The following is a 19,620-nucleotide window of genomic DNA, read 5'->3' as shown; positions in this document are numbered from 1 at the left end:
ACAACACAATGTTGACATACATAAAGGAAACAACTAAATGAATATAACAATATAAAAATTCAAAAATGATGCATGGATTGCATTTAAATATAAAATGAGAAATAATGTTCTATTAATTCTGTTATGATCAACTTTGGTTTACCTCTTTTGACACAAACATTTGTGACCATGATGAAAATCTTTGCATCAAAACATTTATGTAAAAAAAATTACATTAGATGTATGTTTCATTATAATATTTTATTCTGATTGGCTAACTGCACATCACGTGTTATTCCGTAAGCAGTTGCATTGCTCAATATAACTTTTCACTCATGATAACACGTGCTCCAACAATAAAGTGCACAGGTAAATTAAATAATAAAATATATAAAATTCGTGTTTCATGATCATAGCTAAAAAATGTAATTATAAGTATTGAATGCTTCTTTTTGTAACTTTATAGGGTTGTAAAAGCGTTGACCGTGCGTACATTTTTAGAATGAAGCGCTTCCGCGCTTCATACAAAATGTACTTCCGTCAACGCTTTTACACCCCAATAAATTTACAAAAAGAAGCATTCAATTCTTAAATGTTACAAGTTTAGAAAATAAAGAACATACCCTATAAAAAATAAAAACTCATAATTGGAAGAGATACTGACAAAATCACAGCAAGAGATACTGACAAAATCACAGCAGGAAAAAAAGAAACAACCAAAAAACAAACAACAATCTGCAAAACACTACATAAAAAAACAAAGACTGACCTCTGCTGATCAATAGTTAATTACCTGACCTCTGCTGACCAATAGTTAATTACCTGACCTCTGCTGACCAATAAATAATTACCTGACCAATATATTTTATGATTTTCTATTTTCTATTTCAGCACCTGCTGTGCCTTCTCCTCCAATCATTAGCCTCTATAGCCCTTAATCCTAACAACCACCAACCTCTAAATGATGTAGATATATCTGATATGCTGATGCAGTTACTCCTCCCCTCAGATGAATGGTACTACACTAACCATAGTACTAAGTATGCCAAATATGTGAAGTACCATGCTGCTAGAATTCTGGTCTATATGGGTCTGCTACACAAACTTGGCGGTAGAGTAGACTTGTTTGACAGGAAGCGTAAGTTCTAGTCTGACAAAATTTCTACTATCTTTGGACCTGTTTTTTTTTATGAAGTTTGTGTTTTAGGCATTGAACGAAGCATTGGCAAATGAACCAATTTGTACATACTGCCTCAGAAAGTTTACAGACAATATTTGTCAAGTTTTAGATTTGAGTTATCTTTCTTTTATTGTGCACTATATTGAGGAACACTAGATTTTTACACTCTGAAATATATCTGATATGCTGATGCAGTTACTCCTCCCACATGTAACTGCCTCATTGTTCTTATGTTAATCATGGTAATATTCTGGGTTCCATCCCAACTGTATCAAACCAAAGACTAGAGGTATTTGCTTCTCTGTGCTAGCATGCAGCATTAAGGAGTAGGTTAAAATACCAGTAATGGTTCACTAGGTATCAGAATAATATGTCTTGGTAGTGTGATATGTCTTCATCTGAAGTCATAAAACTTTTGAGTCAGTTTTTTGTACCCATACTCCAAAATCAACAATTAAAATGCTGGATTTCATGTTTCGAGCATGATTTTTATGCTCCAAGCACTGAGTAAAAGTTTTATGACTTCAACCCCTGAATTTGCATGTTAAAAAATGGCTCAGTTATGTCTGTCTATTGATGCAGATTCCATATACATTTGATATTTTCATGTTCTCATATAGTTATAATTATTTATTTGAAAATTGCTACTTGGTGTTAATAATATCCATCATCACCATCATGCAGTTAATTATACTTATTTTGGTTTTGTTTCAGCATTTGAAGAGAATGAATTAACAAGCCATCTTAATGTTCACTCTCCTGAGGACAGTTTTATAGAGCTCATGGCAATGGGACGTGCCAAAATGTGGAACAGCAGAAACCACCTTCAAGCTGCTTCTTTAGAGGGTCTGGTTGCTGAACTCATTCAGGTAAACAATAGTATATAATAATACATTTAAATTTGTGAAAAAAACACCTGTAATAGACTCTCTCATTAACAAAAAGTTGTCATTGCAACCAAAAGAGATACAAATGTTTACACCTTCAAGAAAAAATAAAAAATATATTCATTTCTCAGTATACTTATCACTGAGAAATATTTGGATAAATTATAGTCAGACCTTTGATGTACTATAATATCAGATTTTCAAACCCAATGTGAAGCATTAATGGTATGTGTATATAGTAACAATAGCAAACAAATTTTTATATTATTTCTATATGATTGCAATTCCTTTCTTTGATAATTTAGTCACTATGATCTATACTTTTCACATTAAACAACTTTGGTTATATTTAGGAGAAATAACTGTATTGTATTTAAGCCAAGCCAGTAAATGGGTATTTGCAACCATCAAATCACGAATTGTTGCTGTCCGAGCTTAAAATTCAATAATTTTATCTCCATGCTAATGAAACTGACAGAAAACAACGTTAAATCATACATTTAATATCTGTGATATGTGGTCTGTGCTTGCATGTATTTTTCAAAGCATCAGTTGTGAATTGATGCCCTGAAAACTAGTGACGTTATCTAATCAAACTATGTTGCATCAGAAATTATGTTGACATCAATTTCTCGGAGCCTTTTGATAATTATCAGTACTATCAATTCTTCAATTGTTTTAAGCATGATACAACACAGTTAGATATTCATTTTGACATAAGATTTTTGTGGACCTTAAATAAAAACAAACATGCCAACCTATGTCATATATATATATTTATCATATACGTAGACTAACATATGATTTTTACTGTATGATGATAGCATTAAATTAACGTAAATTCCATATTTTTGGAATTGGTGCTTAGCGGGCTGATATGAAAAGTTTATCACATGCTTCGATAGTTATCACATGCCTTTCCGTAACGTTATTGCATGGCATTCCGGTGATACTCTGCATATTCCGGAAAATACATCTCAATGCTACGTTTTCAGTGAAAAACATTATAAAGTAGTGTACAAAGCAATTATTTAAATACTCAAAAGTATATTGTGTAAAGTAATAATAATGAAAAAAGCAAAAAAAAAAAACCAAACAAATTATTAAGTATATGCATTTTTTAAAAGTTTACTTTTCCAATTTTAACGGTGTTTATTATGTACATTTTTATTTTTTTATTTTTGTCGATTCCTCCATATCAGAATGATTTTCTTCTCTGTTGAGGCATACAGTAGAAAGATTTCATATCGAATGTACTAAATTAAGGGTCCGACGTCCGTGAACTTTTCACTCTTTGAACTTCTATTTGGGAACCACGTAAAAGGATCTTTATATAAATCTGTAATTTTTCTCCATTGTTGAAGCATATGATAAAAAGATCATAACATGTCATTTTTCATATCACATGTATTATCAGCCCTCGTTCAATATCAGCTCTCGAGCCAATGCGGCTCTTGGGCTGATATTGAACCTAGGGCTGATAATACATGCGATATGAAAAATGCCATGTGATAATCTGATAATATATTTATATATGTTATATATGGGTCTCAAAAGAGTGATTCTCTGTGAAATATGATGATCGGTGGTAATTGATGGTGATAGCACTCTGATTTGAGAACCTGTTGTATATTCCCTAAAGATTATACAGATAGAAAAGTTAATCACAAGCATTCACTTAAAAAAAATCCTGTTGAGTGAATTTAAGCCATTTCATAGTCATCATAATAATTACAATATATTTCATATAGAACCAATTTCAAGTTCTTCTTATAAAAAATTAGGTATAGATCAGGAAATTGTCAAAAGAAATATCTTTTTAGTAAGGGGTCTTTGCATAAGCTTCCATATGTTAATTTAGGTAAACATGATAATAATTATGTATATATAGGTATATATCATCTTGAAAGATTCTATATACTTCCATCTTTTAGAAACAGTTATTTTTATATGGTCAATGACCCCATTAACCCTTCTGGTCAATTGTAAACACAATAAATCTAAATGTCATCATCTTTACACTTAATTTTGTTTGTTTGTAAACAACATGAGAACAACTAAAACAACATTGGTTGTATTGATGAACTGCTTTGTAACTGTCAACAATTGAAAAGGATTCTTGTAAAATTTCATTCATGTTATTTTGAATATTATGAGTATAACTTAAAATAAAAATAAGGGTATATAAAAAAGAAGATGTGGTATGATTGCCAATGAGACAACTATCCACAAAAGACCAAAATGACACAGACATTAACAACTATAGGTCACCGTACAGCCTTCCACAATGAGCAAAGTCCATACCGCATAGTCAGCTATAAAGGGCCCCGATAAGACAATGTAAAACAATTCAAACGAGAAAACTAACAGCCTTATTTATGTAAAAAAAATGAACGAAAAACAAATATGTAACACATAAACAAACGACAACCACTGAATTACAGGGTATCTATTTGAAACTTGAAAGCCGAGAGTGCTTAAAGGGATGTTAACCACCAATAAACAAACAAACAAACCGGAATGCCTTCTAAGCAATTTTGATTTCAACACCTCACATCTATTGAAATAGCTCTTGATGGAATTAAAAGTATCTACCACTTGCAGGAACATTTATGGTTTATGCTGCAGGACAAACAAATATTCATTTAAATTTATCATATAACAATTATTTGAGTTTTCAAGGAAAAACTGTGGGTTCATTATTATTTGTAATGTACCAAGATTTTGTTAACCAATTAAGGACCTTCAAGCTTCATATTATATATACTCAAAATTTAACAATTTCACAATGATTATCACAGCATAACAAATTATTAAAGATACATTGGTAGTGCACAAATATTTATACAAAAAGAAGCAACTTCTATATTGTATAATATCATCATGAAATACATGTATGACGTAGTAAATATTAGTAACAATTTTTATACACCTTATCGCTATTTGTCTGCCATTGTGGATATCACACAGGTTCCCGTAAAATGTTGACGTCATAAAACAAAATATCTGACGCCACAATGGAAAAGTGATTGTTGTATTCGTCAAAAGTTCAAGCGGCCGTGTCAACTGGGATTAGCGATATATTGATTTGGTGGGTTACATATAGGGAAACCACAAATGTTCAGTGAAGTATAAATTGACTGTGGGCTAGCTTGTGTACAAACTCAAACCACAAAATCAAATAACCATGACAATTGTTACCCATGAAAATAAATAAATCATCAGTACATATATTGCAAGTTGCATTGAATCAACCAATTAGATAAATAAATGCAAATTCTATTATTTCTAATTTTTTCTTATTTTGTTTATTCCAGGAGGCAGTGATAGAAGAGAGCCATGAAGATATTTCTGCCTTAAATTACCAGTTGTCTTCCTCCGTTGATCATCTCCCCCGCCATCCAGCTAATCACATTTTGTCGCCTGTTATCTCACCAAATTGCTCATTGGAATGTATAGTTGACACTTATTCAAAACCATTTTGTGAAGTTTTGTTAATGGGACTACCAATGATTGTTCATCCAATTATAATTTTACGTCTGCTTGCTCACAAACTTTTTGGAAACATGATAAGACGAAAGTCATTATATGCTGAAACCAAGTTAAAACCACCAAAGCCCACTAATATTGGTCAGATAGACATGTGCCCACCACGTTCATTACACCATCATAATGAACCTCCAAAACATGAACCGGAAGTTAAAAAGGAAAGTTTAAAAAAGAGAAAATCAAATCCAAGAGATTCAGACATGGATTCACAATCATCATTATGTGCTGAAAAAGAATTTACAAAACACAATGGCATTTACTCTAAAAATGGAAACACCTCATTAGCATTACGAGCCATGGGGCATAGTTTAGCTAATCCATTTGAATCAAATATTCCCATGAATCAGCAGAAGAGTGACAGAAAGGGTAGCTTCCTTGAAGAAAGTCACCATAAAAGCCATCATTCTGCCCATATTTTTGCCTGGCAGCATAGACATTTATTATCTAAATCACAGGGTAATGTTGCCATTGATAGTTCAGAAACACTTCCGCTCAAAGATGACGATACAGATAGTTCAAGTTCTTCGTCAGTGACAACATCAGATGTTGATATTATGGCATTCCAAAGGGAACTTATTAATCTTCCAACTTTTGTGATGGATACACCATCTGATGTTTCACCTGTTTTTTCTAGGTCAAGTTCTGTTCCAGATAATCTTGCCTCTCGTTCCAGTATAACTGACCCAGTACCTGGAATTAGTTCAGACATTCTGCACCGAGAAAGGGGAGGTTCAGACCATGAAGTCTATAAAGTGCCAAACTCACCATCATCTGTGACTATTCATACTCCCGACAAATTATATTTTAATTTAACAGGTGAATCTTCAACAGATCCAAAAGAAAATACATTGTCCAACATTGTTGTAAGATTTGAACCTCCACCGTCGCCAATATCTAGTGCTAGTCAGAGTCCACAAAATTTTGAATTTCCAGCACCATTTGACATATCAAAATTAGGTGAACTATCAAAATTAACTGTTGCCACTGACAAGGGAGTTAATACTTCAGCTAGTGGCAGTCATTTGATGCCATCACCCACGACATCTGTCACATCATCAACCACAACAGGTCATTCCAACACTTCACCTTGGTCACCAACGGCAACCACAACACATTCATTTGTTCATTCAGAAATTCCAAGAAACCACCGTGGGGTGCTAAAAGTGATAGAAACTTGGATAAATGTATGCAGTAATGATTTAGATTGTAGTAATCTAATTGTGCACGAGATGAGAGATTTCCTGCGTAAATTGTCAGTATTGGGACATGATTATAAAGCTTGGTGTCACAAAATTGGTGCTTTGCTCCATTTAGAGGTAAAAAAAATTTTAACTGACATAGATGATAGGGCCTTCCATAACAGCTGGGCACCAGATGAATTGTCTTGTCTATTTGCTTTAATTTCCCTGCAACTTTATTGTCAAATAAAAAAAAAATAATAGTTAAATCGCTCAGACCCCCTACTGCTTTGGCATATATTCACTTGCTATTGAAAAATGAGTTATTCTTTGTGCACATGTTTATTTGAGAGCATGCAACATTTATTGCTATTTCATGATACTGCTATCAGGCCACCATAATTGGAATATTCTTTGATTTGAAATCCTATAAATTGAACCAAAAATATTTGTTGTAAAATAGGTTTGTGTATACAAAGTTACATATACTATCAAACATATACACTAGCCCTGTAGAAACAATTTCTAGATATGATTTGCAACAAATATTTCCTAACTTTCAAGTTTAGAATATTTGCAGAAAGCTTCGTAAGTTTTTAATAAAACAGGAGTAGTGGGGAAAGAAACAACTTTTCACTTTAACCCCCTTATAAAAAAAATATGTTTAATTTTGAAATAACCATTACAAAAAAAACCCCAATTATAACACAGTTTATGAAAATAATGAAGCAGATCTGAAACTAAGAAATTTCAAAAGTTTTAATATGAGTGATTTTCATGTATAATTTCTTGAATGTGAAATGCATCTAGGAAGGGAGATAATTCAATTCTATTTTTGTCTTGTCAGTAGGAAAACAATTTATTTGCTTGTAATGAATTTCTCTCTAATTTATGAATATTATAGTATTTATTATACCCCATGCAATGAAGCTGCGGAGGGTTTAAAGTTTTTGACCTGTCCGTCTGTCTGTCTGTCCTTCTGTCCTTCAGTCTGTCTGTCTGTCAGTCCTGTCCTTGTCATTGCAACTCCTCTAAAACCACACAACAGAATTTCATGAAACCTTTTAGATAATAAGGACATACTATGTAGATGTGCATAATGACAGGAAATTATGATTCAATTTTTTTTCTAGGAGTTACGTCCCTTTGAACTTATTTGCTTCAATATACTGCTGCAACAGTTTGTCATTGCAACTCCTCTGAAACCACACAACAGAATTTCATGAAACTTTGTAGATAGTAAGGACATACTATGTTGATGTGCATATTGACAGGAAGTTATGATTCAGGTTTTTATTTAGGATTTACTCCCCTTTGAACTTATTTGCCTCAATATACTACTGCAACAGTTTGTCATCAAAACTCCTCTGAAACCTCACAACAGAATTTCATGAAACCTTTTAGATTATAAGGACATACTATGTAGATGTGCATATCAATAGGAAATTATGATTCATTTTTTTTTCTTACAGTTATTTTATTTGTCCAGTGACAATGTGGGGACATGGGGTATGTGAGCATGCTCACTTACAGGTTCTTTAATTTAATATTATTTTATAGTTTTATTATTATTTATAAGGATTGCTTGGAATTACTTAAAGTATATATAATTTAAAGTTTTTTTTACAGGAAAAAAGTGTTGCAAAACAGAGGACAGAAAATACAGATGACCCAGAGTACATTAAAGCCATGTACAAAAAGGTATATTGAAAAATGTTGAATAAACCTATATTTCTTTTTGGCAGAGTTCAAATAAAACAGTTGCATTTGGCCTTGAACTTTGAGTTCACGATGTATTTCAAATTCAACTATTGTCATTTTGGGTGATCAAAAACATTTCCAATCTGTAATAAAATAATGAAAAATCTTATGATATGATTTCTCCAAGCACTTTATATTGTCTTGAGTTGGTGTCTGTTAGATTTGCTTTTTTATTCATTGTTTTGTCATATATTGAGCTGTTTGTTGTTTTTGTTTGAATTGATTCACATTTTGCCATGTCTGGCCTTTTATTGCTGATAATATATAATGCGTTTCTTATTGTCAAAGGTTGTACGATGGCAAATACCAATAGTTCCTTAAATCCATGTAACTTGTACTTTATTGGATAGTTGTTTCATTGGCAATCATATCACATCTCCTTATTTTATATTGATGGTATTTGCCTAAAGCATTTGTTTTTATATATTACTCTTTTTCTATTGTCTACACTCATGTCTTGTTGAATTTGATTTGTTTATAAAGCCAGTGTATTCTATCTTAATATTTTTATATACATGTATTACAGATTCAGATTTTTGTTATCAATACGAAAAATAAGATATAATTATTATTGCATTAGATAGAAATGGCATTTTGAATTCTATCATTATATATGAAGCATTTAATGGTATCATAGATACATTTTGTTTTTATATCCATTCTACAATGTTAAGGGGGCTTTTTTCTATTCTGTGTCCATCCTTCTGTTGTAGTTCAACAATTGGCACATCTAGTTGTCAGCAGTAAAATACCAAACATAATAGGAACATAGTGGAATGTTATAAAAAAAACTTCAATCATATACTGGTAATGTTTTACATACTTCAGCAGTAACTGTAAACTGGAAACCATATCTTCAAATTAGAAAAGTGAGAATATAGTCTTAAAGAAGAACTTGTTTATTTGTCAAATATTATGCAAAACACATTGTGTAATTACTTGTATCTAAAGGTATAAGTCGCAGGTGATTATGATATATGGGTTACAAGCTATTTACCACATTAAATCAATATGCATTTTAAAATTTGAAAACATACTGGATACACTTTATTGTCAGCAATTTGTACATTTTCACTTTGATCTTACTGTCTAATACTTTTAAAGACAGTAGATACTCCAAAATATACGGCAATGATGTCATATATCAGTGCAGTGATGTCACAAGTTCATGTCCATTCATGTCAATTTATCAATGAAATGACACATTTTGTCTGATATTTTACCAACTATTTCATTTTATTTTGTACTCTCAACAAAAAAACATTTTATTAAGACAAATTTCAGATAAAAAGAATAATAGCATTTGATTTTTAGAAATACAACTTCATCAGCCCAAAATATCAGCTTGCCCTTGTGGAGTCGCATTGATATTCTTGCCAATAAAGTGTTATAAATATAAAAAATACTATTCTAAATATATATCTAGAATTAAAAAAAAGTAACAAGTCAAAAATATGTTTATCCATACAAACAAACCAACATGTTTACAGTCCAAATTAGCTGGTTACAGTTGTTTTGATGGACAAACTAGAATACGCCTGATGGTTTACGATAATAGTTTGAGTATACAAATTATTGTATAATTGAATAAGATGAAAGCTGCAAAATACACACTTGGCCATAAATGTCAATTATATCCACATAATTGTCTGTGTGGTCATCAGGTGTAAAAGTAATACACCAATTAATTTGGCAGATACAACCTCATATAATCAGTCAAGCGTGAAACTAGATAACTGTCAGAAACTGTCAGAATCTATCTGAAGATGTCTTTATGATGACTGTTACATCAGGTCATCTGAGGTCAGAAACTCAGTTTGGGAATGTCCAGTTTAAGTAAATAAATAAGATCATCTGTTACAGTAATTGAAAACATTTGCTACTCCTGCTAATGAAAAGGGGAGATCAGTGAATCTTTACGTATGTAAATATTATATATGCAGCCCAGAATAAGCTGAAAATTATATTGGTTTATGACTTATAATCTCCAAAGAAACCCATTTGAATCAATTCATTAAGAGGAACTGTACATCTGTACAAAGGGGGATATACATAGCCATTGTATGTTTTGTTTTCTAGATCTGTACATGTAAAATTTGATGCAGATTAAAGATAGTTAATACCTAGAACTTAAAAAAATATGTAATTGAATATTTATACATCCAAGTTGATCCAACCAAGGATTTTTAGTCTAACTATATACAAATCCTTCATCCAACATGCAATTTAGCAGTTACTTAGTAACATCAAGGATTTGTATAGTAAAAAGGATTGGAATCTTGTGGTATATCAATACATTTTACCATACAAATATTGATAATATGTCTTTCTGTTTTTGTCATCTGCCTATAAGACGTTTTTATCTTTCTAACTTCATATTCCCAGTTCTTTTATATGACAATTTCATGGATTTTCAATTCTTTAATTGAAAGTCAAAGGCACATAAGTTAGTAAATATCATTTTAGTTGTTTGAATCATTACTCAGCTTATTGAAAGGGTGCGTAAGACCTTTGCAAATATAAGGTCCCCTGATCTGGTATCTTTTTTGGAACCATGTGGTGTTTTTAAAAGCCAATAAAAAGGACTAGAAATAAGAATATTGAAAAAGAAAATATGGGAAGGAAAAATATTTATTTAACATGTATTTTTTAATTCAGAGCTTTTAATAGAAAATCTATATGAGTTCAATAATTCTTAACTTAAAAAAGCAAAATGTTATAAAGAAAAATGAAATGGTAAAAAAACAAATTGCCCATGAGTGACTATTAACTTCACATAAATCTTACATTAAACCATTTGTAATTCACTGTGCAATAATTAGAGATAGTATATATTCTTAATTTAAAAAAAAAACCAGATAATGCATAAATGCTGAGGACAAAGAAGTGTTCATGCTGATAAAAATCTAATTTAACTAATTAGCTAATTAGTAGCTAAGCTAACTAACAGTTAGCTCCTAGGCTTATGATAATCTAATCTTTTATGAATGTTAGTGGTAATGACAAAAACTGTGTTATGGGCAGTTATATATCTAGAAATGCTTACAGCTGATTATATTTGATACTAGTTTTTGTTCCCCTATGTATCAAGGACAAATAAAAACAAATGCAACTACCTTACCTGCAAATTTACTTTATCCTTACTACATAGTGTTTCCCAGAGCACCCAAAAAGGGCATGATCTATTATAATATAAGGTTCATCTACCATGGTTAAATTTTCAAATTTCCACTCTGCATATTTTTACCATTTTCTGCCAGAAATATTTCTACATTTTTTCACGGTTCATACTTCTATTTTCCATCAGACGTTTTTTTTCAATGAATGTGGCAAGGTTGCTCAACTCTTATCTTAATTGAGTAGGATTGTCTTATTTCCTACCAAATGGGGGTCATGTTCTCTCTTGGCATTTCCTCGACCAATAAAAAATGACCACCACAAAATAGCAAAATATTGCAGAAAGTGGCTTAAAACACCAATTAATCAATCAGTTTATGGGGTTGTCTGTCCTTTATCACTATTTAGTTTTTTAAAAGCCCCAGCTTGATATCTTCCCGTTTTTGCAATAATACCAGGGCTAATACACATTTATCTATAAGGTACATGTTTGTTATTCTCCCTTATTTCACATTAAGATTTTGTACCACTTTCAATATTCCTTTACTTAATTAGAATTGGTACTAAATTTAATTCATAATGGAGATGGAAAGATGCAGCAAATAAACACCATTTATATAATTACTGTATAAAACTAATCAGCAATCATTCTAATTTCATAATCAAAAGATTAATTTTATTTAATTCCTATTTATCAGATTTTTCACTTTTATTTTGATTTCATTTTACCATCACTTAGTTAGATTTTTTCGGGAATCAATAATTGGTCCAGAACTCCAACTAACAATGTGGATTTTATTGCTCTATCTTTGGAAAGCTCTTTTTAATCCCCTTCATGAATAAACATTGCGGTAACCTTTATAGTATTGTTTTGAGATGGTGAATTAGTTTAGTAAGCAAAGATGGTTTGCACATGGTTTTTGTCGACAAAGTTATGTAATTGGTTTCAATTAATTATGAAATTACTATCTGTTATAGAGATAAAAATGAACTCATGTGTATTATCATTAAAATTATACAAGGAAATTTGCAATGCAGCTGGCATAGTTTCATAACAGTTTTTAATGACACACCAAGAGACCTATTTCTTGTTTTATAATTAGTGCCAACTGAGTTATCTTAAGCGAATATTCATTAATTAGATTGGAATTTTTCAGGAATAGTTTTTTCTTTGTATTTTTTTGTATACGTGTAATATGAATATGTTGTTTCATTCATCTTGGAACGGTAGATTGAACTCGGATGGAATAAACAAAATGATTGTGGTAGATTCTTTGTCGAACTCGAACAAAAATATTGAGTGCTTTTCTGTTTGCAGTTCATGATAGACTTTTATGATATACACTACTAAGGAGTGCTGACTGTTTGTATGAAAAAAACTTAAAATATTTAATGGATATAAATTTTAGGAATTTATTATAGAAATTATGAAAACTTCAATTTTATTAAAAATTAGAGAAAATTGAACATATAACAGAAAAAAGAGTGACGACTGAGTGACGTCTAAGTTTTTAACTGTAAACTTGTGAATTATGTGGATGAACATGTTAATTATTTATTAGTATGTAAAACAATACCTCTTTACTTATGTAAAGATAATGATTTGAATATGTTATCCTCCAATAAAGATCAAAACAAGGGACATTACTGTGTGATTGATGTTACAGTGTGATTTATAGAATGTAGCTTGCAGCATTTGATAGGGTCACAAGTGCGATAGAGTGAAGAAAACTTATTGTTCGATTTAAGATGCTTATAATAAAGTGTTGGAAATGGAATTTCTGGGACTCTAAATTATTGTTCGATTTTTCCTAATTTGAAAAAGTTGCTGTACGTTTTAAACTTTTTTAATAATTCGGTGCAGTTAAGATGAACAATTTTGAATTTATTTTTCAAAGACTTGCTGAGTTTTTTTAATCTACAAATTTGAAATGCATTAATTTGTTATGTAAATTTTACACTAACGTTATCATTGAGAAACATTTAACGTGTGAAGGATTTTGATATAATTCTATTATACATATCGCCCTGGACAGTATGTGACTTTTTTTTCACATGGAGAGATATACTATTTCTTTTGCAAAAGAAATCTTATAATATACTTTTTTAAATACATGACCTAAAATTAAAGAGAAAATGGCACGAGATATAGACAGATTCTTTCCTGGACACTTCATGGGTGATGAAGAAGTTATCGAAGCACAGAAAAAGTTAAAAAAGCATCTTCGCCGCAACATGAGACAAATTAGCCAAAGTCTAGATAATTTGAATCATATTGGATCATTTTCATATTATGGACATTCCCACAATAAGAATGGACAATATCCTAGTTTAATCAATCCGGTAATTCCATTAGGCCATGTTCAAAGCTGTGTTCAAAAAGTGCTTAATTGTCGAGCGAATAATTTCTGTAACTCCACTGAGAGTTTACCCAGATTTCATTCCCTGTTTTATGACTTGGAACCGAAAATTGTAAAAAAGACAGCCTTGAAAGGCTTTGATGAAATGATATTTGAGGAAAAAATGCACAGGAAAAGGAGGAATGGCTTAGGAATAAATGTTGTCACCCGTAAACCAATACATGTAAGTAATATTAAGTATATGTAATGTGATAATAACCACTTCATATATGTAAAATTAAAAGTTATTGAGATCTCATAATATCACTTTTCAAGTGAATTCTGGTTTTTCTGTCAAAATTTTCCAAAATAAATGCTGTTAGGTTTCACGTGACCAGCTAAAAATTAATCTTTGGTTTCAGAGAGGAGATTTCTTGTCCTTCAGTCTATAATTAAAATATTCTTTTGAAAAAATTAATATTAACACTGTGTAGATGTGTAGGCTTTACTTAGCATTCCTTCAGGATGCACTGATTGAACTTTAAGTAAAAGATAAAAGTGAATCTGTTATATAATTGTACACTTGTTGACTCCTATTTCAGAAATGTCTGAACAGATCGAAGACCTGTTAAGTTTTTTAAGCAATTGATATTTGAATTTCTTTTGTTTTTTATACTGAAATATATGAAATATGATGAATTTATTAAAAATTAATGACTTGTTATCATCAACTTGAAGATTGCTTGAAACAATGGGATTCAGATTCATTCATTTGACCTCTTGACTTGAAGTTAATGATATTAGAATTATATATTATATAACCTTTGTTTGGTGAAAATTGAAAGATTTTCTTTTTATTGCCGATCTTTAAAGATAAAAATACTGTGACAATATCTATCTTTTCAAATATGAGATTTTGTTGTTGCTTGGTACAATTTCTAGCTTGTATACTGTATCAAGTAATTGTAAAATTATAGAAATACAATATAAATGTTTACCAGTATCATAAACTATATGCTTATTAAACTAAGTAATTTGTTTTGTATGTCATCTTTTGTGAACTATAGTGTTAAACATATATTATAATAATGCCCAAATAGGCTGAAAAAGTCCTGTAATTATGTTTGAGGTCAATAAGTAAAAGGTCAAGGTCATATATTTGGAACCATATTTAAGTCTTTCATCAAACCTTCCTAGGATAGTGCCTCTTGGAAAGAACAAAACATATAAAGATTTTTGTGAATTTGAGTCAGTTTGTTCAAGATCAAAATAACAGCATCTTTAAATAGATGAAACTTTGAAAAAGTGAATTCCAGTAAATAATGTTTTAGTTATTTATCAGATTTTTACTGATCTTTGATGAATAACATGTCATGCCCTGAAACAGACTACCAAATATTTTAGAGCCAAGCTAGGTTATACTGTAGTTACCAATTGAATTATCATTTAGGCAAATTTTGGTTTCTGAATGACATCTTTTCAATCATATCATCAACCATCACAATAACCTCTAATTGTCTCTCTGTTCAGAACAGGACCCCTATTGATTTTAAGGTAAGTAGGTTGAGGTCTCAGTAAACTGAAATTTTGGAAAAGTTTTTGTATTGTAGATAATGGGTCTTTGGGCTTAAAAAGATACTAATTCGGTTTAAGTTCACTAGGTTAAAAGTGATGGTTTCAGAAGCAACTAATAGACAGACAGACATTTGTACACTCTCTCCCACAACAAAGTCTTTGTGGGTATATAGGAATATCCCTGTATGTCTTTCTTCTTTTTCACCTTGTTTAAGTGCAACTTCTCCTAAACAGTTTGACAGATTTAAATGAAATGCAGCAATCCCTGCGAAATTTTGTATGAAGGGAGATTAAATCCATATCATACATTTCAAATGGCCAATAATCCATATCATACATGTCAAATGGCCAATAATCCTTATCTTACATGCCAAATGGCCAATAATCCCTATCTTGCATGTAAATGGACAATAATCCCTATCTTACCTGTCAAATGGGCAATCATCCCTATCTTACATGTCAAATGGGCAATAATTCTCACTGTGCTTAAACGGCTGTGGGTAACTTAAGTTACCCACAGCCCAAGATGGAGCCGCCTTGCGTCGGTTAGATACTTTTCTTCTATAGAATAACAATACCACGAATGCATCAATTAAACAACTGAATTTAAAAGTTGTATTAATCGTTTAGGGAAACCCCTAAACTGGAAAGGTAATTAAATTCTACAAAATAAACGATCACAGCACGATTTAAAAAAACACTTAGGCTGTCCGTAACTTCAAAACAACTTGTCCGTAACTTTTTTCATCATACCAATAGAGATGTCCGTAACTTTCAAAGAATCGACATACGCGGATGTAATGTTTAAACTGATGATAGAGATTGCATCGAATACATATTCACAAAACGAAGTAGATGTCTAGTATGATATAATTCATTGTATCGATGGAAGACAAAATTGGGAAAAATATGAAAAAAATCACGATAAATCCTCAAAACTCGGGTCTCATTTTGTATAACGTCGGGGTACCCGAATCGCCTAGTTCGGAGGGTTGTTTCCGATCATAGAAGTAAACTGTTGAAACATCATTGTTCGTTTTTATTTTTGAACAAGTAGACTACACAAGTATTTTTTACACATACATGTAGCATGTATACACTTACTGATTTTCTACCAGCAACGACAAGGGTAGCGTGAATCCGGGATTTTGGAGGGGAACCCAAATTGCCCAGGCATGCAGTGGATAGACTATACGAGACTTAAGTGCACAAACTTTTTCCGTCTTTTTGAAAAAGCCAAAAACACTTTTCTCTCATCCCCACAAAAACAAATCCCATCAGCATTGACAGTAAAATAAAAGGGTTGTCAATCTGGACACACGGGGACGTTGCGCACGGTGATATTGCGGCACCCTGGCCAAGATTTACAGTAAATGGGAAAACTTTAAAAAAGGACATTTTGTATAAATGAATAAACCTAGTTTTACAGCTAGCTGCATATTTCATTTGTATGCAAGTTGCATTAAATCTCATTAAACTGAATAAAACTTAAAGACACAATAGGTAAAAGTCAGTGACAATAAAAGGAAAAGAGCAGTCAACATAGTGTAACAATTCGACATAGTATATAAAAATATAAATAACTACGTAGGACAATAGGGTAATTTAATAGTCTAACAACCCCTGATAACATACAAAGAGAGAAAAAAAAAACATACTAGGAAACATATTCAAAAAATTATAACACTATAACTAACTGGTGGGATGTATAAATACCGAGCCGCTTCAAAGAGTATTCATCAAAATACACATAGAAAGAAACAGAGGTGAAGGTAAACCGCAAACATATAATTAAACTCAAAACATTACAGAGTATGGAAAAGCCTTGGTCTGACAAGCGAAAAACGTCGATAAGACGCACATCAGTAAATAAAAGTTCAAACCATAACCAGGATGGAGTACCACAAACCCCACATAAAACTTCTGTGGTGTAAGTATGATGCGTTAATAAAATCACATTTGGTGGTGAATGAGTAGTATAAACGGCCGCGAAGGTTACAAATATGATGTTAATTGTCTTCTAATTGTTGAAATTATAATTCTTAAAATTTTAAATCAAAAGTTACCCACATCTAAAAATAAAGTTACGGACAGTCTGTTAGTTTCGATCAAAAAGTTACGGACATCTTATGCATTTTTTAAAGTTGACCTTGCGCTTTAGTGAACTCTATATTAACAAATTTATGGTAATTGTTAGTCATTTCTTTATTCAATAATCCTATAAATATTTACATTCTGCATGAAAAACGTCGCAAAAGGTACATTTTGTATGAATTAAATATCAACGAGTTTAGAGTCCGCCATCTTGGGCTGTGAGTAACTTAAGTTACCCACAGCCGTTTAAGCACAGTGATTCTTATCTTACATGTCAAATGGGCAATAATCCCTATCTTGCATGTAAATGGGCAATAATCCCTATCTTAACTGTCAAATGGGCAATAATACCTATCTTACATTTCAAATGGCCAATAATCCCTATTTTACATGTCAAATGGCCAATAATCCCTATCTTACATGTCAAATGGCCAATAATCCTTATCTTACATGTCAAATGGCCAATTATCCCTATCTTACATGTCAAATGGGCAATAATCCCTATCTTACCTGTCAAATGGGCAATAATCTCTATCTTACATGTCAAATGGCCAATAATCCCTATCTTACATGTCAAATGGCCAATAATCCTTATCTTACATTTCAAATGGCCAATAATCCCTATCTTACATGTCAAATGACCAATAATCCCTATCTTACATGTCAAATGGCCAATAATCCTTATCTTACATGTCAAATGGCCAATAATCCCTATCTTACATGTCAAATGGCCAATAATCCCTATCTTACCTATCAAATGGGCAATAATCCCTATCTTACATGTCAAATGGCAAATAATCCAACTCCTTATTGAAATATATATGTTGTCATCTATTAGTCTCTCAAAATCATGACACTTGACCCAAATTGCTGGACAAATGTTGATTAAACTTTAAACAGTTGTAGAACAAAAAAGTACATAAAGTTGTGTATCAAAGAATAAAATTCTGTCCAACATGGTATAATGGTATATTAAAGGGGAGATCATGCAACTATGTGGGATTACTTGTTGCCTTAATTTGTTTTTCATATATTTTCCACAGACTTTACAGTTTGTGTCCTATCTACCTGCACGACACAAAAATTTGTTTCTTCTTCTACAAATTCATTAGGGTTGCAATTTGTTTCATGCATTAATGATTATACTGTAATTTTAGTGTGCATTATGCATTATTGATATGTAATTATATACCGCTATATTGACAACAACACTTAAGTAAACTGCTTCCTGATGACGCTGAATCGTCACTGATCTAATCAAGGAAACATGTCAACAATAAAAGATGCTGTTTACTTAAGTGTTGTTGTCACTGTAGCGGAATTTGATATATTTACCCTGCATACCATCTGGTATCAACTTAAGGGATAAGACATAGGAGAGAAGGGAACTTTACCAGTACAAAACAAAGGAGGCGTTGGTTCAGCAGCTTTTTATTTACATATGGAATTAGTAATCTCTTTTCATTTGATTTTTTAACAGAACAAGTCAGGGGGAAACTAAATTTATATAAAATATTTTATCATCTTTGTCAAGTTATGGCAGTTTTTTTCAATATTTTAATTTTTATGTAAGCCAAATATCGTATTTTAGTTCTTCTGTATTTTGTATAAAGTATAACAATTTTCAATAAAATTTAGAAATAGAAACATATTTTTCTTACTAAAAGTGAAAAAAAACTTGAGTTCACCTTAAATAGTCTATTATCAGTCAAAAACATATTTACTTATCCTTAATATTCCTATACCCAGCAGTCAACATCTTTAAAATTTGATTTAAAGTTTAACTTCAAAAGGAAATTCCATATTTATTTACATATTCAAATAGCGATCTATGTTTGTCAATGAATGAATTGACGTCATGTAGCTTATGACGTTGATAATAAACACAGCTGTAGAAAATATTACATATACAGACTTTACATCAATCTCATAAGTTGGATACTTGCCACTGTGGACACTGA

The 19,620-nt window shown here is 31.4% G+C and overlaps 1 protein-coding gene across 4 annotated transcripts in view; it reads left to right on the top strand.

The window, feature by feature from the left end:
* The window catches only part of LOC143072991 (1-phosphatidylinositol 4,5-bisphosphate phosphodiesterase epsilon-1-like), a 139,184-nt gene that overhangs the window by 60,950 nt on the left and 58,614 nt on the right, over positions 1–19,620 (top strand). For all 4 annotated transcript variants that reach the window (XM_076248195.1, XM_076248197.1, XM_076248198.1 and 1 more), the window contains 4 exons: positions 871–1,117; positions 1,874–2,028; positions 5,364–6,911; positions 8,403–8,474. In XM_076248195.1, coding sequence (XP_076104310.1) covers positions 871–1,117; positions 1,874–2,028; positions 5,364–6,911; positions 8,403–8,474 — 2,022 coding nt within the window. The remainder of the gene's footprint in view (positions 1–870; positions 1,118–1,873; positions 2,029–5,363; positions 6,912–8,402; positions 8,475–19,620) is intronic.

This window comes from Mytilus galloprovincialis, chromosome 4, assembly GCF_965363235.1.
Source record: "Mytilus galloprovincialis chromosome 4, xbMytGall1.hap1.1, whole genome shotgun sequence".
In the NCBI taxonomy this organism is placed as follows: Eukaryota; Metazoa; Mollusca; class Bivalvia; order Mytilida; family Mytilidae; genus Mytilus; species Mytilus galloprovincialis.
Note: the sequence above shows the minus strand (reverse complement) of the source record. Positions and strands in the feature narration are given on the sequence as shown.